Raw genomic sequence first — 25457 nt, 5'->3', positions numbered from 1 at the left:
TCGCTTATTTGCGGATGAGCTTATTTTTGAAACGCTAGAACAAACCCTAGCTTCCTCTTTTCGCGGTTGGATATCATTTTTGCCGATTTAGTTAATCGTTGCGTGTTAAGAGGAATAGTTCCTCGATTCTCGAGATTTCTTTTGATGAAATTGTTTCATTTTTGAATAAAAAAAATTAAGAAACAAATTTATATTTAATCAAAATGTTGGCTTATTAATCATAATTAATAAAACGTTCGTTATTTTGCTAACTTAAGATTTTAAAACGACTATATACTTAGAGAAGGACTTTTTCCAGGCAAGTACATTAGTCGCGTCAAGTAATATAATGTTGATCTCATGATGACTAGTTATACTAGTGAATTTATCTAACTTAAAATTGATTCCAAGATGATTGAGAAATAGATGTAACGTAAAACTAAATTAATTAAAAAGTGAGAAAAAACAAAAGAAATTTGTAACTAACTAAGTCATTTTAATCTTAACGTTTGAGATTTAGTCAACGTTTAGAAAGTTATAGGAAAATAGCCAAATGTATGAGATGACAGTAGGAGTAATGAGTTAAAATTCCAAAAAGTGTACTTAAATCAATTTAGCGGTTTTTTTAGAATCGTCACTCTCTCTCTCCCTCTCTCTATCTCTTTTGATTTTGAATTGTCATTCTCTCTCTTACTTTTTTTTCAAACATTTTTTTTTCATCCAAACTTCAAAAATTCATATCTATCTCACATAAGCTCGAAAATGAGTGATTCCAAATCCTACGGATTTGTGGCGCTGAGATCTTCAAAAATAGACCCATTGTGTTGGATGAAAAATAATTTTTTATGCCATAGATGTAGAAAAATCACGTTACTGTTTTAGATATGGAAATAACTGAAAATTTCAGAAATCATTTGAAATAATAGAAATTTATTGAATATTTCTGGAAAAGTCATTACAAACACACGTAAACATGACGCATTAAACACGATTTTTCATCAAACACAATAGATCTACTTTTGAAGATCTCGGCGCCACGAATCCGTAGGATTTGAAATCTCTCAATTTCAAGTTCATATGAGATAGATATGGATTTTTGAAGTTTTTATGAAGAAAAAAATGTAGGAAAGAAAGTAGTAGAGAGAAAGTGACAAATTCCAAACCAGGAGAGAGAAAGTGACGAATTTAAAAAGCTAAGATCACAAAAATAATTTTTATTAACTATCACTTATGCAACATAGGCTGTTTGGCTATTTTATCAAAAGTTTGCAAACGTTGGCTATTTCCAAAACATGAATATTTTTGTTGACTATTAAACTACAGCGCCCAAAATAAAATCACAAGAATTAAACAATGAGTAAACTAGGGTTACGATTTCATCGAAGCTAAGTAGGTTGCGGCCTTCGGGGTCGAAATAAACTAATAAATTTCTATGGATGCTAATCCTACTCCCTCTAGAATATTCACTAGCCTCTCTCAAGTTCTATATCAAACCTATGCAATTGACAAATTATTATCATCTCGGCTTCTAATCATATTAAAACAATCACAGAAGTGAAAACATAATTCCAACGATTACACTATCCCTTAGAATTTTCTACTAACCTAGGTCAACAATGGTGATTCAAATATCTGCCCGATCCTCACTATCTCTCGACAAGCCAACAATCCTATATAAAATGTTCTAAAGGGGATCAGTCACTAAAATGCAATAGGAATAATTCAAACCAAGAGATCTATACAATTGAAATAAACTAGTAATCCTCCAACGTCCCTAATGAATCCCCAAGCCATCATCAATTTCTGCTACATTACAACCCTACAAATACTTAGCCCGTAATCGACGAACATACAAACAATAATGCAAATTAACAAAACTAGCATTGAAATAACAAAAAAAAAAAAAACAAATCATATGTAATAAAAATCAAGGTCAACGATAATCTAAAGCAACAAGTAAATAGAAAGGGAAGATGAAGAAGAATGATTGAAGTCGGAGAAGAAGAACTCGTTGGGCTGTTGATCCTTCGCAATTCCTCTTTTCTTCTTCTAAAGCTCTCTACAAAACTAGTCAAACACTAAAATAAAAGAGTGTTTTTGAGTGCCTAATTTTGTATATATATAGGGTTTTACGTTATTTGTGGAGCGATTTGAATCCTTGGATGAGATCCAAGGGTCAAAAAGCTTCAAAAACACCAAAATTGGGCACCGCGACATGATTATAGCGCGCTTTGGGCGCGGTGAATCTCTGAAATTTGATTGCAGCGCGGTGTGCTTTGTGTCGTTGCATAATGATTGTGAATCGGTCGTAATAACTTCTTGATCCGATGTCCCATTTTTACAAATAAATATGCGATGAAAAGCTAAGATAGAGCTCTATTCAATGCTGTAAATGAACCATCCAAAATCGTCAATTCAAAATCTTAAAATCAGAAAGAAGAAGGCGCCGTGCTTATTGTTTCATTCTAAATTTTGCAAAAAGTCTTTGAATCACTTAAAAATTGATCCATTACCCTCAAAACACTTTTAGCTTATGAACAACCTTGAAAAGTAAAGAAAACTACAAAAATAAATATAAAAAACACTTAAGGACTCGTCGATTCAAGCTTAAGAACATGGGATAAATGTGTATGAAATCCACTCGTCAAGAACCCTAAATAAGTAGTCTAAACTCAACTTTTCCTTATCACTTTCATTTTCATTGGAAATATCATATTTCTAAGTACATGGTTCACCATAATTCAAAGTACTTTCTGTCTCCCTCCTTCTTTTCAATGTCCAAAAACTTAATACATAGTTCACCATAATTAATCCATATTTCGGCTTGAATATGGTCTTTTGGTTTTCATATTATTTGGGCTATTTTCCCACAAAATGAAAGGTCGGCTGTTTTACTAAGGGACTATTCTTAAACTATGACATCCACACTGGTTTATGACCAAAATCCAATATATCTAATTTAATCCAAAACTAAAACTACCTAGCATTTTTTGGTACAAAAATACCCTCAATAAAATATTCTTCTCTTTTTATTTTCATTTTATTTACTCTCTCTCTCTCTCTCTCTCTCTCTCTCTCTCTCTCTCTCTCTCTCTCCTTGTGCTTAGCTAAGAAGGATTTCACATTTTTCAGTGACTTCATGCTCAAGAACGATTCTTAGAATTATAAAAAGTCTGTAAAAAATTTCTGAAAAATCTGGGAAAATCGTTGAAGATTTATTGACATCGTTGTCTTTTTATTGACATCAATGTCAATAAATCTTCAAACGATTATGAAAAAATCCTTTAAAGATTTATTGACATCGGTGTCAATAAAAGAAAAAAATGTCAATAAATTTTCAAATGAATTCACAGATTTTTGAAAATATGGGAAATCGTTGAAGATTTATTGACATCGATGTCAATAAAAGACAAAAATGTCAATAAATCTTTGAATGAATTCACAGATTTTTCTTTTTCCCACTTTTTCCAGATTTAAAAAAAAAAAAAAAAAAAAATCTTTCTGGTGAGCGTTCTCTTCATGGTGTAGAGTTAGGTAATCTTAGGGTTTCTGATAACGTCAGTTTTTTTTAGAGAAATAAGAGAAAAAAACAAAGAAAAATAATAAAGGGTAAAAACATAATTGCACAAAAAATATTATCATAGTTTTGGATTAAATTAGACATATTGAATTTTACTCTTAAACTAGTGTGGAGGTCATAGTAATAATCCCTTTTACTAATCTAATCATTTAGATTGGTTACATCACCATGTCTCATATGTGTATTTTCTTTCTCGCTTATACATCTCTAGTTCTTTTTGTTAGTTTTGTTGTTCAAATTTTCATGGTGGCCGAAACACATAAAACAACGAAAATCACATAAAATGAGCATGAAGCGCCACAATCGTTGGGGCCGATACCAGCCTCGCACACGCTGCAACACCTCACACGGCCTACACACACCGCCGTTAGCATTTAACTCTCTCTATCTCCTCATCTTGCTCTCTACACCAGAGCGAGACTTGGACTTCATGTCCACCCACAATTATCACTCACCTCCACTGACTCGGGCGTCATAAGGGAACCCTAGCGACCCTATGGTACATTTTTCGTCTTATGGAGGTGATAAAAGACCGGAGACACACGCAAAGAAAGATCCCTTAGCCTACGTGATTCTTTGAACCTGTGGCTTTGTGCCGTCACATGCATTATACGGCGTTGGAATAGTGACAAAAAATCGAGCATCAACTCATAACATATCCAAGCAAAAAGTGAGATATAATCTTTATTCCTCACAAAATTTACTTAAAACGGTAAAGATTTTGATTTTCCATATGATTTTTCCTTCACAATTTTCATTTTTATGTAGTAAAATCCTGGTTCCAAACAGTGTTATACTATATTTGCTAACAGAAATAAAATTAGATGAAAATGATAATATGAAGAGATTAAATGGCACTCATATCACCAACAAAAAGAAAGAAAGAAAAATAGTTTTTTTATTCTCTATCAGAACCGCAATGAATATGAAGCAGTGAGAAGTGACCATGTATCTTTTACCAGTACAACCTCGTTACTAAACTATCACGACTTAATATTCTAGATTGCAGAGCTTAAATTAAACAAGACCCAACAATTGGACAACATATAAATATCCATTTTGTATATGGCATGAAGCTAGGCTCAACTAAACGCTACCTCTTGCAGACTACAAAAAAATATGGATGCTGAGAATATGCCGAATCGAACTCACAGAGAAATATCCTTCCCAAAGAGTTGGGCTATTCCCTTCCCAGGGTCTTCTTGTTTCACAATCGACTCTCCGACAAGAACCTATAAACGGGACCAAAGAAAGAAGTCATTTATTAGGCACTCTATCACAACTTGGTAACAGTCTCTGCAACATGAATATTGAATATCAGAATTAGGGTTTTAAGATCTTACCGCTTTGACACCAGCTTCTTGGACATAAGCAATGTCCTCTGGTGTAAACAGCCCAGATTCCCCAACCACCTGAGACATATCCCAGTGAAAAAGAATTAGTTAACACTTGACACTTTTCATCATCATAATGACTTCAAAGACTGAAAGAAGCAAAGATACGAGACTCGTTTCAAGACCCTTACAATTATGCCTCTTTCGCGGATCATTTCTCCACGTTTTCCTTCAAGAAGCCGTTTTGTGATACTTGTATCAACCTCGAAGGTTTCTGTGAACGAAAAATGAGAGAAACATCATGTAGCAAAGCCAGGAGATAGAATCTGATGTTAAATGGAGTTCGAATGGTTGCCAAATGTATAATGTAACATTGCCAGATTCCTAAGTAATTTAGAATTTGACTCTAATGATGTCACCAAATAAAGAGGACACAAACAGCTAATAAGTATCCTAAAAACTCAACTCTTCACACAGACTTACCGAGATTCCGGTTGTTAATACCGATAAGCTCAATGCCATCTATCGCAAGGACACGATCCATTTCTCGCTCATCATGCACCTGTGGATTATATTGTCAGCACAAATTAGAAACTTCTTCAACACATTAGTGAAAGGTTGTATTAAGCCGCGCCAAACTAAGCCTCTAGATCGGAGGTAAAAAATGAATGCTTTTTTTTTATTTATTTATTTTTTATAGAGGAAACAATTTTTTTTTGTTAGAATATGTGTCATTAAAGTGCATGAACACAATATTACCGGGGTAAAAAAAATTAAGCTGGAACAAGATGGAAAATATTTAAAATCAGGATACAGTATAATAACAAGGCTAAACCAAGTCTTCTATATAATATAGCTTAAGCAGAGCCACAAAATCAACAATACAAATAGAGCACAAGGCATCTCTGACATTTCTATTTGATTTTATAATTTTTTTTCTTCAGGAAATTCAAGAATCGTAACGAAAATACACGAGACTTAAAAACGTTACCTCAACTAGAATCGCTAAACCAAGCATCTTGCAGATTTTGGACATGTATTTGATGTCTAGATCAGGCAAAACAGCAGCAATCAGAAGAATCGCATCGGCTCCCTTACTTCTAGCGTAGTATATCTGCCACGCCTCAATGATGAACTCTTTGCACAAAATAGGGCACTGCATATTCAAAAAATGGTTAATATATACGAGGTTCATTATAAAAGTTGTCCTCAGGCTGGGAAAAATATATACGAGGTTCACAAACCTTTACACCAGCGTTTCTGATGGCCTCAATGTTTTCGAAACTTCCCTGTGAAGAAAACAAGTCAACATAGCGACACACGAGGACTACAATAAACTTGGATAAGCTTAAAAGCTGAATTTCACCTGAAAATATTTTTCATCCGCCAAAACACTCAGACAAGCGGCTCCGCCTTTCTCATATGCTCGGGCAATCTCAACCTTTATGCAATAAAATTTCATAATAATGACACATGAGATATCAAAACAAATTGAGGTCATATAATGTTTAGCAGATTCATGGTCTCAAGTTTTAACTTCGATCATAAACTTCACATAATCCACAACCCATCAACACTACACAGAGTAAAAAAGAAGGGACTCACGGGATCGAAGTTCTCTCTTATAACTCCTCTGCTCGGAGAGGCCTTCTTCACTTCGGCGATCAAGCCGGGGAGCCCGGTCCGCGAATGCGCTTCCTTGAGAGCCCCGACAAAGTCCCTCGCCGGAGCAACGCTATCCAGGGCCTTCTTCAACGACCCCAGAGGCTTCCTGTACTTCAACTGCGAAACCAAAACAACACAAAACTCATCCACAATGCACAAACCACACACACACAAATGGTATATCTATAAACTACAGACCTGAGCGACCTCGACGTCCTTATGCCAGATAATCTCCTCAAGGATATTCCTGGGCGTGTTTCCCTCGTTCTGAAGGCGAAACTCGAATGGACCGACGTAGTGCTGAGGCGGACCGGTCGGCGGTCTCCGGCGAATCCTGATCCCTTGGCTCGCCGCCACTTCGTTGTGGTACATCCCAACCTCCCACTCCTTCACTTTCAGAACACTCTTAATCGGTACCGAATCAGATTCCGATCCCGATCCCGATTCCGATTCCGATTCCGATTCGATTTCCGATACCTTCGGCGCCGCCGCAGCTCTCGCCGTGCCGCCCTTCGGCTCCTCCATCTGCGAAATTCAAATTCTCGGAGCGGTTAGTGTTGAAGATGAATCGGAGTTGTAAATTTGAATTTGAGCGAGTAATTTTGGGAGAACCTGAGCTCGGATAGGGAAAGACGAAGAAGAGGAGTGATGAGAAGGAAGGGAGAGAGGTTTCTGGAATCGGAGTGAGAGTTTGGGAATGGGAGAGGAGAGCTGATTCGGGGCAACAGCACCAACGGTCTTTAGTGAAATCAGTCCCTCCATTGCTCACTGGTTTGCTCTAGTCTATGTCTCAGATGATCCTCATTGTCGAGAATATATTATATATAATCATGTGCGTGCGTGTATGTGTGTGCGTGTAAAGATTGGTACTGCTTCAAGAAGACGATTGATTCAGTTCATCCGACTTGGCAATTATTTGGGGCTGCGCTATGCTGTTGATAGTCACACACTAATAAATGTTGTAACTGTCCTTACCACGATTTGGTTGACGATGGTCAAGGTGTGTGTAGATTTTTATTTTTCTAATAATCCAAACCCTGGGGTGAACCCCTATAAAAACTCATGTCTTGTTTTTTTTTTTTTTTATTACTTTTATTTATTATCCTTGTGTATTATGGAATCTTTCGTTTGATACCCTACTAGTTTGAAACGAATGTTTCATTGAATCTTTAACAAAAATAGAAATAAATCCTAGCAGATGTATATGATATTTTCCCCGGTGAGTGTAAGGATTGAGATGCAGTAAATATAGTATTAGACATATTTGGTTGGTTATGATTTATGAATAAGATAAACAATCTTGTGGAATAATCCAAACCAGTTCAAATAGATAGTCTTGCTCAAAAATATCATCTAAAAAAAAAGCTATGAACAAGAGAATATATTTTTCGAGTTATTTGAAATATTCAAACTAATTATTTATATCTTTAGAAATTGAAACTAGGACTACATCGTGTTATACATCTCACGGACCAAACCCAAAACATTATGTATGTCATTTTTTAAAAAACCAAACCAACTCAAACAAAAAAAGATCGCATTAGTCTGAATTGGTTTCTTTGGGATGATTTTAGTCTATTTCTTCGGGTTATCGTAATTGATCCAATATTCAGTCATACAGGGTAAGTGACATGTTTAGGTATAGTAAACTATGATTATTCATATAATACAATAAAATAATAATATAATACTAGTCATTTTCCGTTTTAGTATTTGCTCTCTCTCTCTCTCTCTCTCTCTCTCTCTCTCTCTCTCTCTCTCTCTCTCTCTCAATATTCAAAGTTCATGCAATTGACAATCTTGTTCCTCATCTGAAATTTGCTCAATATACATCTTAACCCCTTTTATACTTCTTGAAAAATGCCAAACAATCCGAAAGTTTAGGGAGTTCGTCGCATTACAATCCCTAATTTACAACAATGGATTCTCTACTTTGAGGAAATTCTCGTAGCCTTACAAATCTTTTCGACATCAAATACAGTGTTTGCTTAACTACGAGGAATCGTCCTGGTTGAAAAACTTCCGTAACCCATCAAAAAGTCTCAGAGCTTTTAATTCGCCGTTTCTGATATCCCTCAGCCTCCTCCTAAGAATCTGAAAATTGTTGAAGAGAGGCAAAAAATAAAAATGTTGAATATCTAGAAATGCAGTGTATCACACACAACAAAAGTAAGGGAAAAAAGACTAAAAGAATATTACATATTGGGCGCGGAACAATATTCTCCGCTCGCTGTTACACAGATCCACAGCAAGCTGCTTCAGAAACACTCTTCGGTTGAGTTGCTTCGGCGATGTAACATCCAAATCCAACGATCCACTTTGCTGTCAAAACACAAAAAATTGAGTTATTCAATTTCTCTTTTCCCCGGTACAAACGTCGTGTTGAACCATTATTATCGTCCTATTTACCTGCAAGAATTTGTTGTATTTCGATATGCTAGTTTCGCAACTGTCCAACACAAACTGTAGAGCTTCTTCCTCGAGTTCAGGGAATTTTAATTCCTTACTGGAGTTGGTTTTGTTCGATGCTGCAGCGGCCATCTGAAAAGAAAAAAAAAATATATAAAAACCTGTCCTCGAGAAAAGTTGAAACATTGTTCGAAAATTGGAATCTATATAAGCTCGATGCAAAATATCGAACCTCTTCAAACTGGCCGATCATACTTGGAGGGCTGACCGCTAAATAAGCATACGCCATAAGCTCCAATGGCCACCCAGTCACTCTTATAGGATAACATTGAGATCTGCCCAGTAAAATAAAAATTAAAAAAAAAAAAAAAATAGAAAAACTCAATATTTGTTGAAAGGTTCTTATGGAGTAATTGTGGCTCTTACGGTGTGAGATTATGCTTCTTCAAAACTTCCACCTTTTGCTTGTAGCATATATCGGATTTCGGAATTGACAGTGGCAACTCGACCGAGTCACTTGGGTTCGTTCCCTCCTTTGGGACAAAGCCATATGATAGCAACAGCTCTCCGTTAGATTTTCTGCCGTACGAAATGAAAACCTGTTCGATTTGTTCAAGCAATCAGACACGGAGTTCTTTGTTGCCAAAGTAAATCAGAGCTCACTTACCAAACTTGAAGAGGTGAAAACGTTTAGTTATTTTACCTGCTCACCTGGCTGATATGCCCGATCTGTTGTGAAGACGACTCCCTGAGATGACTTATCATAATCCAGAAACGTTTCCACCTAGAACCGTCAAATCCACACGAATCCGAATGATCAAGTTTTTTTTTTTCTTTTCTTTTTAAGGTGAATTTATTACTTCAAAGTTTCTTAGAAAAAATTGATCGACATACCTCGCAATTGTGATTCAGCATATCTGCCCAGGGAACCAAGGCAAACTTATCACCCAATGACGGTAAACGAACCTGTACAGAACAATTTGTTTGATCATTATTAGCTTCCAAGTCCTATTCCAAGCCATGTAAATTTTATACATTAGTTCAACATTTTCGGCTGGTTTGGATCGTAAATTTGAAAAATTTATAAATGTTTGGTCATGGTCTAGAGAAAAACGTTTGATCTATCTCCTGTTGCAGTCATGGTATTGCTTAATGCAAATGAATGAAGATTGATTATAGATCACAAAAAATGAATTTGAGCTTTGTCTTATATGAGGAAACTTGCTGTTGCATTTTCTTACAGGTGTTACACCAATGACACTCGTACACACAGTTACACCCACAAACAAGGAACACTTATGATGTTTTGGCTTAAGTATACTTACCAAACGAGAGAAAAGAATCCCAAACGACCATTTGAATGTTTCCAAGTTGAATACCTGCATGTCACTTTTAAGTCATGCTAGGCCAACAGACAGGATAATCAAGAATGCCGATATTGTACCTCTTCCGGAAATAAATGAGGGTACTTGGAAAAGATCCTAAGCCTTAAATCATTGTACCTGCAAAATTAAGGAAATAAACAAAAGAAGATGACATTATAGGACTTTCGGTACGTTAAAAAAAGTAAAAAAACTAAAAAATAAGTAAACTGCAACGATACAAAATACAAAAGGGCTTACGTTCCGACAACATTAGTGATCCTTTCGATAGCTCGCTCTCTGATCTGTGATGCTTCCAAATAGCGATCTAGCTCTTCGCGCGTCCTGAAACGGAACTAAATAGATAGAATTAGATTAGTAAAACCAGAAGAGCCGAATAAGCAACGGAGGAAGATATGATGGTGATTATGATACAAAGTGTTGAGAAGGGAGAAAAAAGTTACCAGTAGAGAAGAGAATAGGGTTGGCGAGGCAAAGCGGCAATGTAGTTGCTCCACCTTGAAGACTCCATGAGACTCGCTTCGCTGATCAAATAGGTCGCTATAAATGGCCAATCCGGTACGTTGTTCTTCTTCATGACTTCTCCAGCCTCAGCGCAACCCCATTCCTGGTAATTCAGTAGAAATCAGAAATCAAACACAACCCTAAAACAGTTGCTTAGACAAATCTGAATAAGATTTTAGGATCAGGACTCAATTGCTTCGGCATCAGTGAGATCGATATCGGAAATGGGACGAGAATTTAGAAAAACTTAAACAGAAGAGATAAGAAAGAGTGTTTGTGGAAGTTCTCCCAGACCTCATCCCAGACAATTTCAATACATATAAGAAAAACAAACACACACCCTAACACAATAGCTAATTTCTCAATAAGATTTAAGGACCTGGACTCGATTGCTTCCCATTAGTGTGATCAATGTCAGAAATGGAACGACGACAATTTAAAACCCTAAACAAAAAAGAATAGAAAGAGTAGTTGCGAATGCTATATCAGGTAATTTCAATACAAATGAGAAACACAAACACAACCCTAAAACAATCCCAGAGAGAAATCTCAACAAGAAGTTAAGGATCGGGACCCAATTGCTTCAAATTAGTAAGATCAACCATTTAGAAACTCTAAATAGAAGAGAAGATAAAAGAGTGTTCATGGATGTTCACACAGACCCCATTCCTGGCAACTTCAATTCAAATGAAAAACACAATCACAACCCTAAAAACTCCTGAGATAAATCTCAGCAAGATTCTACAATCGGAACTCGATCGGTTCGCATCAGTGAGATCAACCACTTAGAAACCCTAAACAAAACAGAAGAGAAAGAGTGTTTGTGGATGTTCTGACGGACCTCATTCCACGCAATTTCAAAATCAATACAACTGACAAACACAAACGCAACCCTAAAACAATCTCTGAGAGAAACCTCGACCTAATTTCAGAATCAGTGAGCTCAACTCTAAAACAGCACAAAAGAAAACGAAAAGAGTGTTCGCAAAATGTCCTCACGGAATCAGCAGAGATGACGAGAGGGGGAGGGACGAAGAGAAGCTTCTCTCCCTTCCTGACATTCTTGAGCGCGACGAGACCTCTCTCTCCGACCGCCACTCTCTCGATGTCCATCTTCTGCTCCGGCAGCCCCGACCTCGACAGCCACCTCTCCAGCTCCGCCGCGTTCTCCAGCGAGTCCACCTCGCACCCCCACACGACTCCCTCACCGCTTCCGGCTCTCTGGTTCGTCGCCGTCGCCGATTTCGTCGTCCGAGACTCTTTCCCGGTCGAGAGAGAGCACCGGAGGGATCTCCGGCCGGTGGTGGGTCCCACTCGGTGGAGTCGGCGATGAGAGGCGTGGCTCTCGCGGGTGTGCGGACGGAAGTGTGGGATGAGAGAGGTCTGAAGGACTCTCGAAGCTTCGGCCATGGCTGTGCTCGAGAAGAGGAGGACTGTGGTGTGAGAGTGAGACCTTATCTTCTTCTTCTTCTCTGAAACCTTACGGATACTTTTTATCTTTAATTTATATGTATTTTATTGAATAATTTAAAAAAAAAAAAAAAAAAAGTTACGGTCGTTATTGCAGTTATAGAGATTCTACGCGCCATTAGGCCATCTCCAACCATACTCTAAAACACCAAATATACCGTTTTTTTTCCTCCAACCACACTGCAAAACCAACACCAAATTTGCAGTGAATTTTTTTTTTTTTTTTTTTTACTTATTTATACATATATATAACCTTACAAATATTTATAAAACACCAAAATTCATAAATTGACTACAAAAATACATTAAAACAAAATAACAATACATAAAAATTTAAACATAGATTACAAAGTTTAAATTAAACACACAAAATAAAATAAAAACTAAAACAATAACATAATTTTATTTATTTTAGTTTTTTTTAAAATATTGGTAAGTAATAAATCATTTTAATCACTTAATTAAAAAATATAAACATTATAATTATTTATTAAACTATTTATTAATAAAGAGATTGTATAATTTTAATAATATAATAATGATGAATAGTATTTTTAGTGTGAAATTTAGTGTTGTGGTTAGAGTTGGAAAAAAATTTGGTGCTAAATCAACACAAAAGTTGTGTTGAATTAACACCAAATATAGAAATTGGGTTGGGGTTGCCCTTAGTATTATTATCTAATGAAAATACATATTTTTAGTCGATAAAAGACCAAATTGTCCCCGTTTTTTTTATTGCTACTATTGTTAATTACAAAAATTTAATAACAAAGTCGATGTGACTATCTAGTCATTTTTAAGTTTGATTTTGACAAAATAGATCAATTTTTTTTTAAAATGAAGCAAAATAACCCAAATTTTAAAAAACTACAAACTACCATTCTCTTGCCACACACATGTTCGAGAGGGTCATTGAAGTCCGCGAGCCTCTAGATATCGCTCTTGGAGTGACGGTTATGGACGCTCTGACATGGGTTCGGAGACTTGAAGGCAATGGCGAGGCTTTCGTTCGGAGAAGTGCTCACGAACTTGATTTGGGCTCGAGTGACCTCTTTCTCGGACATGAAGGCGAGCGAAACGCTGAATAGCTCTTCCGAGAAGGAGCGGCGATGTACGACGCCGCCACCGCTCTCGTTGAAGCGATAATCGAGCTCGGGATCGCCATCGACGAAGGTAAAGACAGCCTTTCCATGGCTGCCCGATCCGGTGGCGAAAGCTCCCAGGAACTCTAATTCTTGAAATCCTATTTTTTCGAAATCGTTGTGATTGGGTTGGAGCTTGGCGGTCTCCAGATCAACGTCGTCGATCTTTGTGCCATATATCGTCATCGATCGCCATCACCACCACCATCACATTCGTCATCTTCTTCTCTTCTTCTTCTTCTTCTTCTTCTTTTGGTTCATCGCAGAGTGAATTAAATTTTTTGAAAGCAGGATTAAAATTTTTGACATCTTCTTTGTCTTTTTTTTTTCTTCTTTTGGTTTATCGAATAGTGGATTAATGCAGAAAGTGCAGTGGTTTAAAATTTTGAAAACTTAGATTAATTATTTTGAAAATAATTAAGGGTTTATTAATACTTTTACATTATAAGTAGCTAAAATTCACTTATGAAATGTTGACTATTTTGCTAAACACTAAGTTTGAAATGGCTAGTTCATACAAAAAATCCATTTAACAATGTGGCCTGTAAAGTTGAAAATAAAACAAATGTTACCTTAAATTTTTATCAAACGCACCTTTTCTGCGATTAAAATTTTAACATGTGTCACGTTGTGAAAGCATTTGGTATCAACATCAACGGGTCTTATTTACATTTGAAAATAAAACCATTAAAAAAACTAATATTAAAAACTCCTAATTTGTTTATATCCTTCTTCGAATTGTTATGTTTTGTGTCTTTGAGTGTAACTAATTCTTTCACCAAACGTTCTTCGGTCTATATGCTCGAGCTCGATCATTCTCGAGGATCGCTCTCTACATCCCCTTTGCATGAGTAAGTGTCGTTTCTTCTTATTGTAATATTGTTGTCAATTTGCTTTATGTTGTATTACTATCGTTGCCGTTTATTACTAGAGTTAGAGTGTATTGTTTATTATTAGGATTAATTATATATTTCTCACTCATCTTTGACGCGTGTAACGACATGCCCTTCCAAATTCAAAAAATAGCATTCGTGTCATTGTAATCCTGCATTGATGATATTGTGTCCTTTCTGTTAACTTTTTTTCCATGGCCATCCAATGATTGGTCACGTTTTGATCATGTGATCCACTTAATTTCTGATATTACCTAAATACCCTTTAAGTTTAAAAGTAATAAAAAAAACTCAATAATCATCTTCTTCTTCATCACGACTTCTTTCTCTCGTCGCAAATCTTTCGCAATTTTCCTACCCGAGCTTTGAAAAATTCTTCGCATATCTTCCATCCAAACTCGTCACTAGAGCTTCAAAAATTTCGTCAAAATCCCCAAACATCAATCAAAGTCTTTCGCTCGAGATTCGAGTCCCTGGCTTGTTTGACAAAATCAACCACAAAAGGGGAAAATGAATAATGAGATGGTGGTGCTCATAGTCATCGGAGATTAGCGATAATTAAAATTGAATAACAACCTTTTTTTGGAAGACGAATAATGACCTTTTTTTTAGAAGACGACGAATTCACATCCCTAATAGGGAAGGAAGAGGCACATATTAGTGAAAAACCTCGTGAGTCTAAAGGTGTTCGAGACCAATTTGTTTGTTTATGCACTTCTCGATGAGGATAAGAAGTTCAGACTTGGTCTTGAGACCCCCGAGGATAGAGCTCCCAGTGAGCAGCGTGAAATGCCTAATACCCTGTGAATGGATCGAATTAATAATATTTGATTATTAATTATCCAGTGAATAGGGAAAGAGAGATGTACGATTTTGGTGGGCTCGAGAGCCTCGTTAAGCATGTGGGGCACGCCGGTGCACTCGAAGCAGTAATCAACTCCGGCACCGACGGTCAAGTCCTTGACGAGGTCGGAGACGGACTTATTGTGGGAGGATGGGTTGATGAAGTGGGTCATCCCAAAGGCGTGAACTTTCTCCTTCTTAAGCTCGTTCTTAACTTTCTCCTTCTTGAGCTCGTTCTTATCGACCCCAATGATCATTGTTACGCCATTATTTTCACATGGTATAAATAACATCCCGAGAGCAAAAAATGACACATCAAGTCCATACAAAAGGTCCAAGCCCACAAGCAAACTCACGATCCAAGCTCCGAGTCAACACTCATAAAATGTGTCTTTAAAAAAAGACTCTCAAAGAATATTTTCAAGCTAGACTTCTTGAGAAATCTTCAAGACAAAGCCACAAAAATGACCACCCGGTCGGCCAAAAAAGAAGAACACCCGGCCATCTTCACTCGGCTAAGACCACCCGGTCGTCTTCACCCGGCTATCTTCACTCGGCCGAGACCACCGGTCGTTTTCACCTGACCATCTTCACTGGGCTAAGACTACCCGGTATTCTTCACTCGGCCAAGACCACCCGGTCATCTTCACCCGGCCGTCTTCACTTGGCCAAGACTACCCGGCCATCTCCACCACCCAATCAAGTACTTTTCACCAAACTCTTGGCTCCTATAAATACCTCACTCATTCACAACACAAGGTAAGTTTTTCTCAACTTGTCAAAACTCTATAAAAATCACACTACAACTCTTTCTCTCTCTCTAGAAAACATAGAGACGAGTACAAATCGTTCACCAAGAACACAATACAACACGACTAATGTTGAGCGTCGCAGCACGCGCCGAGGGAAAACCCTCCGCGTTCATCTAGATTCACATTTTCTTATGGTTAGGTGAAAGTGCAAGGATTCGAAGACCCGGCGAAGAACACGAAGAACGTGGAAGATCCAAAGACCCGACGACTCGAAGATCCGAAGACCTGGACACTTGAAGATCCGAAGAAAACGATGAACACGAAGAACACAAACACGTGAAAAACACGAAGAACGTGGAAGATTCAAAGGGTTGAATACTCAAATAAACAAAGACTCAAGAACTCAACAAAGAACGCGAAGAACACGATGAACGCGGAAGATCCAAAGACCCGGAGACCCAAAGATCCGAAGAACACGAACACGACGAGAAGATAAGAACTTCACCAAACTCAACCTATGTGCGGTCATAGAGTTCGTCCCTAGATCGAACCACGGACAGTTCTTAGTGCTAATCCAAAAACGTGATTAACAATCATGATGGCTCCGCGGTCGGCGGCGAAGACGCGGCGAGAGGGAGTGGATTGCACCGCTCAGACGCATTACAGATTTTCTTTTCTCGCCGCCGTTTTGGCCGTGAACTACTTCAACATGTTTGTTTTGAGCATCGAGTTCCAGAGAGACAAGCCGTGGATGAGCCAACTCGCCTCTGTGGCTTGCTTCTCCCTCGCTGCCGAAGTCGAGGAGACCCAATTGCCGCTTCTCTTGGACCTTCAAGTAAGTTGCACACCAAGTGCTTGTTGAAATGCCCCAACGGCGATGATGGTTTTTTTTTTTTAGCGTATTGATGGGATTTGATAGACTTTTTAACATTTATTTTTTTTTAATTTTATATTTTATCAGATAATAATTCAAAAATAAAACCAAAGAAGAAGAATACCATTTACCCTTACTTGTTTAACACCATCAGGTAAATTTTGACAGAATGAGCACAATATCGTCAATGCAGAATTACAAGGACACATATGCTATTTTTTGAATTTGGGGAGACATGCCGTTACACACGTAGAAAATGAGGGGGGAATATATGTAATTAACCCTTTTTTTAAGAAGTAATTAATCCTTATTATTCTTGTTGTTTTTATACTCGTTTGCCACACTGGCATATATGATTATTACCAAACTATATAAGTAATGAACTATTGCATCAATGAAGCTTTGAGACGATCAATACAACCTCGAAGTTTATCTCTGCAATCTCTCTTTCATCTATAGTTTAGAAGCACTTGTTTGATGATAATGGAAATATCACCCACCTTGGCAGGAGATTATCTAGACGAGCGTCATGTTTGATAAGTATACCCGTCATTCTCACGACTTTTATAGCAATTTAATTTAGACGAGAGAACTCGCGTCAAAAGCTTAGATTTAGATGTAGAGTTTTTGGACGAGAGTCGCGTCACGTCTAATTTAATATTAGCCGGGGCTTATATGGTTTTAAATGCGACGTCTAAAAGTTGTACTTATTGTAGTATCAAATCAAAATATGAGGATATATCTTTTGTCAATATAAGTTTCTTATCTAGATAGGTCTAAAGAAAATCTAGGTAGCCCTAAAATACTAAATAATAAATCAAATAATGGCACAAGATCTAATCACTAATCTCCTATTATACGTTTTAGAGTACATGAAGGAATCTTTTTTATTTTATTTTATTGAAAACATAAATTAAACTAAGATGATATCCTTAGTCGAGTATTAGATATGAAAAAATAAGATAAAAAACAACAGAATAAAATATTGTGATAATTGAAATGCGTAAACTAGGGATTCTGTTTTTTTGTTTAAAAGTAAAAATCGTATTCTAAATTGAACACCAACACATATTTGAATTCTCTAATTATTAAATCCCACATACTACGCACCCCGGCCCAAACAGGTTATAAATAGAGGTCTCGCCAATCACAAATATCATTCCAGCTCTTCCTTTGTTGCTCTTCGTTAAGTCTCTTTTTTTGCGTCTCTTCCGTTTCTCTCGTCTCAAGAATCATCAGCAAAGATGGTTAGCACTGAAGCTCTTCACACCATCGTCGGAATCATCGGTATCTTTTTCTCTCTCTCTCTCATTAGAATATATTTTTCTTCAGTAATAAAATATAGTAGTTAGTTGCATATATCTTCTGCACTTTTCTTCTTCCGATCAAGTAGTAGCATAATAATTAACCTTTTATTTTTCTTTTTTATTGTGGCAGGGAATGTGATTTCCTTTGGACTGTTTCTTTCTCCATCGTAAGTATATACTTATTCATTAAAGTACAGCTCGTATTTTACGTTAATTAATATATATATATGACCTAATGAATTGAATGAACTGATTCATGATAATCCAGGCCGACATTCTATGGGATAATAAAGAAGAAGTCGACGGAGGAGTTTTCTCCGGTGCCGTACATGGCGGCAGTGCTGAACTGTCTTCTGTGGGTGTTCTACGGCATGCCGTTCATCCACCCCGACAGCTTGCTCGTGGTCACCATCAATGGAGTCGGACTCGCCCTCGAGCTCATCTACCTCGCCATCTTCTTCCTCTACGCCGACTCCAAAGGACGCGTACGTCATTACTATTATTTTATGAATCAATTTATTAATGGCCGCGTACTTCAATTTTGATAAATAACCAACGTATACAAATATCCAAAATAAAAAAAATAAATTAACTTTGAGATTCAGTAGCTACAGTTGAAACATGTCTAAAACATTGGCTAAATAGCAATGTCAAGTCTGTTACTTTTTCTTAACTAATAAAATTGATATTGAACTGTTTTATAATTTGTTTGTGGCTTGATCAGAAAAAGGTGGCGTACGGACTCTCTGGCACGGTCGTGTTCGGGGCCGGTGTGGCTGCCGCGGCTCTGTTGGGCTTTCACGGGACGACGAGGAGGTCGCTCTTCGTCGGCGTTCTCTGCGATGTTTTCAACATCATCATGTACGCTGCCCCGCTCACCGTCATGGTTAGTAACAATATAATTACTGAAACCCTAACTAGCTGATTTTTTTTTAATTATCTAATTCTTTTAATTTATTATCATTCTTCTCTGTGGTTAATTATCTATTTTTGTGAATATATATAGGAGAGACTATGGGAGAAGTATTTGTGATTAATTATCTTTTTTTTTTTCTTTTTGTGAATATTGATTATTGTTAATAGTTCAAGGTGGATCAAGACTCTACAGGAGTACTGTGATTAAATTATCTAGTTTTTTTTTTTTTTTTTTTTTTTGGTGTGATTATAGTTCAAGGTGATCAAGACTAGGAGTGTGAAGTACATGCCCTTCACTCTCTCATTGGCGTCCCTCCTCAACGCTTGCATCTGGACTTCCTACTCCCTCATCAAGTTCGACATCTACATCTTGGTACGTATTATTATTTTAAATATATATATATATATATTCACTCCTATATATATGTTTAATTCTTACTTGATTATTCAATCCCTATATATATATATATATATATATATATATCCAGGTGTGCAATGGGTTGGGTTCCATGTTGGCTATCATCCAGTTGGCGCTGTACGGATACTACTATTTCTGGGGAGTCAAGGAAGTTGACGAGGCCCACAAGATTGCCAACCCAAGTGAAGTCGAGATCGTTTGAAGAATATTTTTCTATCTTTTTCCAACCATACCTAGCACTTTTTTTTTTTCTTTTTTTTTTTAGGGTTTTGTTGCTTTTTGTGTTTAGGGTTTTACGCAAATTTTCTTTCAAATTTTGAGGGTATATTTTCAGGCTGGCTATATTTCGATTGAGAGTTAGACAATTGTTAAGCATGTTATATACGAAGTTATCTTTTTAGTATAGCTCGTGTTTTCTTCTGCGTATTTATAAAATCTAGTTTGTTTATAAATTAATCATCTACGTTTGTTCATAATTAATATAGCTTTCTACCGAAATTGTTAAGAAATAAAGGGTACAAATTTCTATTAAGATATAAAACACCCTCATATCAATAAAAATGGATTTCAGACTTTTATTTGGTTAAAAAAATACCTCATTATTTCAACTTTCATTTTTCTTATTTTACGCTAAACTCATTGCCTGTGCATCGAGTAAAAGAACTACTTTGCTGACAATTAGGGTATAGCCTATTTACTTTGTGCAACATATCTAAATATTAGTCCTTAAGTCGAGTAACGACCGTCTGCTATCCTTGTTAATGAGGTTGACCGTGTCGTTTAATGAGAGAGCTACAACATTTTAAATGTCGTGATTTTATGTTGTTCAAATTATGAGATTACTCTTTTGATCTTAATACACATATTAACAACAATATTTCTCTCTCTCTCTCTCTCTCTCTCTCTCTCTCTCTCTCTCTCTCTCTCTCTCTATATATATATATATATATATATCGGCTTGTAACATCGGACATGAAGCATAATTACCCCACAAGTTCACCTATGGGAATGGAAATGACATAGTCTCCATAAATAAATAAAGAGCACATGATCTTAGGAGCAAGCACATGAGCAATGTAACTACAGCAATAAGAAACCAACGTAAAATGGACCTCCGTAAACTTAATGCCTTGCAATATGCTTTTGAATGATTCAGAGTACTTGAACAGATTTCCAAAATTTGTTCTTAATAGACTTGAGAAATTCACTCACACGAGACTTCAAATAAGCATAATTATCACACCTTATTTGAAACCATCCATCTTATGAGAAATGGATTAGGTGCACAAGGAAAACACCTTATAGCGTTGGGTACCCGCTTTAATACAATTTGAAATTCGGTAGTCTATTGCAAGATGTATCACATAGGATATTGCAACAAGATGTGTCATGATAAGATAAACCAGATAACAAAGATTAACCGAGTTTGGTTTAAAGTCTCCTACGTCTAAAGCGTTATAGCTCAGTGAAAGGAAATTTCATAATAAGTAGTCAACTGTGCACAGTTGTCTTGACTAAATGACTCCGACTTCAAAGTCATATTCATATTATAATTCGTGAATATCAATTCAGGTTCCTTGAATCTGGTATACTTACTTCCACTCAAACAAGTGATTGTTACTCGCAATAAAGATCCATGAATAATTCATTTAACTCGATCTCTATCACTCACAAAGTAGATCAAAACAAGACAGAGTGAAACAAGAACACTCGAACAAGTTTTTAACTCACACAATATCTCAAGCTCGAAAACTCACAATGCATGAAATATAGACCACTAAAGGCATAACATTCTCTTTTATAGGGGTCGATGAGGTAGATGTTTTTTGTAAACTTCCTTGATGTAGCGCAAATGAATAGAAACCCAAAGTTTAAAGATAAACTTAGAGTATATTACACAACAAATTATATTCAAGAGTATACTAGAAGTGACATGTCGCTTCTAATAAAAGCGCTGCTTTTAAAAGCATTTTTTGTAGTAGTGGTAGCAAAGAGCAACAACGAAAATCCAAGCATAATTCAAAATAAAAATACAACATGCATAAGCATATGCAATATATTAGTCTTCGTCACCACCATCTTCATCAATACCATATTTTTTACCATATTTTTAACTATCAATAGCTTAAATGTGTTCATCTTCCTTAACAACAACAAATAACTGATATCGACAATTCTTTTCACGCTCTTAATACATATTGACACACTCATAATCACTAGTATTTTTCTCTCTATTGACTTTTAAAACTGGACAGAAACAAGAATCACATGGCCTTAGGAGCAAGCATGATCAGTATAATTACAACGCCACAATAAGCCACGTTAAACGGACCTTCATAAACCTCGTATGCATCATCCTCTCATATATGTCTTGGATGATGGTACTAAGGTCAATTGATATGGATTTGGGAATAGATAAGAACAGTATCCATATATAAAGAACACATGACCTTAGGAGCAAGCGTGATCAGTATAATTATCGCCACAATAAACTACGTTAAACGGACCTTCGTAAACCTCGTATGCTTCATCCTCTCATATATGCCTTGGGTGATGGTACTAAGGCCACTTGGTATGCATTTGATGATCGCTATTACAACTATAACAAGGAATTCAAGATAGATGGTGGCAAAACATCTAATGATCTAAAGAAGATGATAACAAGGTGTTTACAAGTTGTTCATATTTTCTTGATGATCATTTTATTGTATTATTAATTTCTATATAATTTTTGTGTGAAGAATTTTTAAGGTTTTTAGTGAATTCAAGATCATGAATAAGGTGTCCGATCGAAGACTAAATTGACCACATTTACTCTTTCGGAAAACTCACCAAAACAACCAGGAAGCATGGAGTGTGGATATTGCACTCTACGTTACATGCGCAACGTTATAAACATAGGTATGGATGACATTCTTTGGAAAAATAATTATTCACAAAGTGAAATAGATGAAGTTAGACTCGAATGGTTTGATTATGTAGGAACATTTGTTACTTTTGATTAGTTTACGTTGAGAAAGATGTTGATATGGGATATATATATATATATATATATATATATATATATATATATGGACATTACAACATAGGCTAGACATATATGCATTTTTGGAAGTTAAATATATTCGTTGATAGAAATATGGGATATTTGGCTTGACATATATATGCATTTTTTGAAGGTGTATGGTATTTTTTTTTTATATGGAAATATGAACTACGATTGGTTGTTTACAGATGTTGTGATCTTCGTGTTTGATGTTTAAAAAGACGTTAGCTATGTGCAATTGGTGGATCTGCTATACGAGACAATTGATGTCGACAGATTTATGTTTGACTTGAAGATTGAAGCTTCTTATGCAATGGGCACTATTTAGATGGCTCCCGCCTTGGTCAAGAACGATGTTCATGTTGCCTATTATATGAAACATAAATTTCAAAAGAGATTTTCATTTGGTGTAAGCTTGGTGAATAAAGAAATCACAACGTTAAGAGATTCATATCCTAATGAATTTACAGATGTTGTGATCTTCGTGTTTGATGTTTAAAAGACGTTAGCTACATGTAATTGGTGGATCTGCTATACGAGATAATTGATGTCAACAGATTTATATTTGACTTGAAGATTAAAGCTTCTTATGCAATGGGCACTATTTAGATGGCTCCCGCCTTGGTCAAATACGATGCTCATGTTGCCTATTATATGAAACATAAATTTCAAAAGAGATTTTCATTTGGTGTAAGCTTAGTGAAGAAAGAAATCGCAACGTTAGGAGGTTCATATCCTAATGAATTTAGAGATAACGAGGAAGGTACCCGTACGTTGTTGCGGGTTATCGTATCGTCGATGGTAAATTTTATATGATTTAGTGAAAATTTTATTTTTTTTAAATCGAGGGAAGATAGTAATATGGTGCCCCGTTAAGTTTTTTATCGAGTGTTTATAAATCAAGAGAAAACAAATATGTATGAATCAATATGAAAATAAATATCCACATATATACTTACATATGTAATAACTCTAAGATAATTAATTTAACTTAGTGTTGACTCTCAAATCATTATTTAACTTAATTTAAATATATTATTGTTGACTCTCAGCTTCGTATTTAACTTCAACAGTTATAATTAGTTTTAAAATAACTCTAACATAACATACTTAGGGAGGGAAATTATCCATAAAATAATATATTTATTCAAAATCCCGAAATATATATTTGAATGGAAACAACAAAAATTTTAAAGGAAAACAAAATAGAATAAAAGAATTTTTTTGTCTAAGTGCTTGAAACATTAGCTTAGGAGGAATATTTTATTTCCTCCACAAAAGAACATGACTATAGTTATTAAAGCATTCTATATGTTGGTTTCAACACATGAAAATTATATTTGGATGAAAAAAATATAACACCTATGGTTTGGTTTGTTATATTGTTGTTGGAGAAAAATTAGTGGGACTCGCAAGTTGCATTCTCAATTTCTTTTAGTTACACTTTGAAATTGAATCATATTTTGAGGTCATTAACGTTTGGAATAAAGAATAAAATATTTCAATTTGATCTATTTAATTATTTCATAGACATTCACATCAACAATACTATTTAGAAAGTAAACCAATTATTTTTTTTATAATAATTCAAACAACAAAATGCGTGTTTTGTCTTACTGTATAATTTTGTAAAGGAAACGTTGTTAATGGACTATTTTCGTCAGATTTCATGGAGGTCCATTAGTTTTTATTAGGAGTGGCCATTAGTTAAGATTTATAATTTTTGTTTTATTTATAATCTTTAGTGGGACCCGATAACACTGTTACTGCTACAGTGTTCTCTCACTTTCCTTTAGTCGTATTTACAATGTGATGATCATCAAAGCGGTGGGTTCTTACCCAATTGTAGCTAAAGAGAACAATGAAAAGATCGGATCAATGACTTGCTTGGAGCACAATTATGATGAACATGATCATGTGCACACGAGAGGTGGAAATGACATACAAGATGATGAACCAGATGAAATGTACAATGATGATGAAGATGGCAGACGCACTAGTGATGAGCAATACGCTTTTGTTGGAACCGAGGAATATAAAGAATTTGTGGAAACTTTTGTATTACCTTCACCACCAACCGCCATGCTTGCTGCATCGGAGAACACCAACAATAGAGTTCATGCCTTATTTGTGGAAGGCTCTCGAATTCAAAGAGGACGATATCTTGGAAGAATTAAGTCAATATCAATCTTCGCCTACAGATATTAAAAATATAAACATATTGACATTCTTTGTGTTTTATTTGCAATCGTGTTCAATTCACCTTTAAAAATACAAGTAGCTCAAAAGACTTTTATCTTGGAAAGATGTTTGGAGGCAAGAAAGAGATGAAGAATGAACTCCACGTATATGCACTGAATAATAATTTTGAATTTAGCGTGAAATCTTCATTGAAAAAGCTATTGGTATATCCTTTTGTAAAAATGATAAGTGTACTTGGAAGCTCTGGGATGTGAAACTTCAGTGGTCTGAAATGTGGAAAAATTCCGCATACGAGAGTAGGCATTCTTGTTCATGTGTGGTTCGAACCAAGGATTAAAATATTGATACCGAAGTTTTGATTTTACTGATATATCGACTACCGACATGTATCTTATAACAATTTCAATACCGACTACCAATTTTACCATCATAAAATATCCAAATATCAGAACCTCAATGTATGACTTAAACTGGATATATCGATAAAAATCCTACAATAATATATAATTTAAAATATCCAAAAATATATATTTGTCTCCAAATCCAAAAGATAAATAATACTAAAATGCTACATATTCTAGATCAAGACAACAAATTTACTCAAAACACACACTACAAATCATAAAATAGTATTCAAATGCTACCAATTTTTAATATAAACTCACATACCATATTTATATTATTTACATATAATTAATTAATGATCTAATTTATGATATATTTTAAAATTATTTCAAATTAA

At 35.7% G+C, this 25457-nt stretch overlaps 3 protein-coding genes and 1 pseudogene across 3 annotated transcripts; 1 reads left to right on the top strand and 3 right to left on the bottom strand.

The window, feature by feature from the left end:
* Positions 1 to 4436: 4436 nt before the first annotated feature.
* LOC149407400 (indole-3-glycerol phosphate synthase, chloroplastic-like) lies at positions 4437 to 7394 on the bottom strand. The gene is made up of 10 exons (XM_089613451.1): positions 7171 to 7394; positions 6757 to 7083; positions 6499 to 6675; positions 6260 to 6334; positions 6138 to 6182; positions 5885 to 6049; positions 5377 to 5455; positions 5085 to 5167; positions 4903 to 4971; positions 4437 to 4791 (listed from the first exon to the last, which is right to left on the bottom strand). The coding sequence occupies exons 1-10, from the start codon at positions 7318 to 7320 to the stop codon at positions 4708 to 4710; spliced, it is 1254 nt and encodes a 417-aa protein (XP_089469577.1). The 5' UTR covers positions 7321 to 7394; the 3' UTR covers positions 4437 to 4707.
* A 992-nt stretch (positions 7395 to 8386) lies between these two features.
* Positions 8387 to 12346, bottom strand: LOC149407399 (Rubisco methyltransferase family protein). Its single transcript, XM_089613441.1, has 12 exons — positions 11853 to 12346; positions 10793 to 10956; positions 10590 to 10673; positions 10412 to 10469; positions 10293 to 10346; positions 9862 to 9933; positions 9671 to 9751; positions 9394 to 9566; positions 9200 to 9302; positions 8968 to 9099; positions 8758 to 8880; positions 8387 to 8652 (listed from the first exon to the last, which is right to left on the bottom strand). The coding sequence occupies exons 1-12, from the start codon at positions 12261 to 12263 to the stop codon at positions 8551 to 8553; spliced, it is 1557 nt and encodes a 518-aa protein (XP_089469567.1). The 5' UTR covers positions 12264 to 12346; the 3' UTR covers positions 8387 to 8550.
* A 2690-nt stretch (positions 12347 to 15036) lies between these two features.
* Positions 15037 to 15458, bottom strand: LOC149407398 (CYP enzymes assisting alcohol dehydrogenase pseudogene; annotated as a pseudogene).
* A 2613-nt stretch (positions 15459 to 18071) lies between these two features.
* On the top strand, positions 18072 to 24721 carry LOC149407397 (bidirectional sugar transporter SWEET5-like). Its single transcript, XM_089620061.1, has 8 exons — positions 18072 to 18114; positions 18265 to 18301; positions 18403 to 18619; positions 18859 to 19020; positions 19303 to 19422; positions 19538 to 19663; positions 20199 to 20233; positions 24310 to 24721. The coding sequence occupies exons 1-8, from the start codon at positions 18072 to 18074 to the stop codon at positions 24719 to 24721; spliced, it is 1152 nt and encodes a 383-aa protein (XP_089476187.1).
* Positions 24722 to 25457: the final 736 nt, after the last annotated feature.

The sequence above is a fragment of the Urtica dioica genome, chromosome 1 (assembly GCF_054948205.1).
Source record: "Urtica dioica subsp. dioica isolate 48M chromosome 1, U.dioica_male_clone48M_v1_H2, whole genome shotgun sequence".
NCBI classification, from domain to species: domain Eukaryota; kingdom Viridiplantae; phylum Streptophyta; class Magnoliopsida; order Rosales; family Urticaceae; genus Urtica; species Urtica dioica.
The sequence above is the reverse complement of the archived record's forward strand: the minus strand, read 5'-3'. Positions and strand labels throughout refer to the sequence as shown.

Coding starts and splice junctions, on each gene's coding strand:
- LOC149407400 (XM_089613451.1), bottom strand. CDS start 7,320: ATGGAGGGACTGATTTCACTAAAGACCGTTGGTGCTGTTGCCCCGAAT. Junction 6,183..6,259: donor CGGATGAAAAATATTTTCAG/GTGAAATTCAGC, acceptor TTTTCTTCACAG/GGAAGTTTCGAAAACATTGA. Junction 5,168..5,376: donor TATTAACAACCGGAATCTCG/GTAAGTCTGTGT, acceptor TTTCGTTCACAG/AAACCTTCGAGGTTGATACA.
- LOC149407397 (XM_089620061.1), top strand. CDS start 18,072: ATGGTTAGCACTGAAGCTCTTCACACCATCGTCGGAATCATCG. Junction 19,423..19,537: donor AGTTCGACATCTACATCTTG/GTACGTATTATT, acceptor ATATATATCCAG/GTGTGCAATGGGTTGGGTTC. Junction 19,664..20,198: donor ACCCAAGTGAAGTCGAGATC/GTTTGAAGAATA, acceptor TTAGTCCTTAAG/TCGAGTAACGACCGTCTGCT.
- LOC149407399 (XM_089613441.1), bottom strand. CDS start 12,263: ATGGCCGAAGCTTCGAGAGTCCTTCAGACCTCTCTCATCCCACACTTC. Junction 10,674..10,792: donor CCCTATTCTCTTCTCTACTG/GTAACTTTTTTC, acceptor GTTCCGTTTCAG/GACGCGCGAAGAGCTAGATC. Junction 8,881..8,967: donor AATACAACAAATTCTTGCAG/GTAAATAGGACG, acceptor GTGTTTTGACAG/CAAAGTGGATCGTTGGATTT.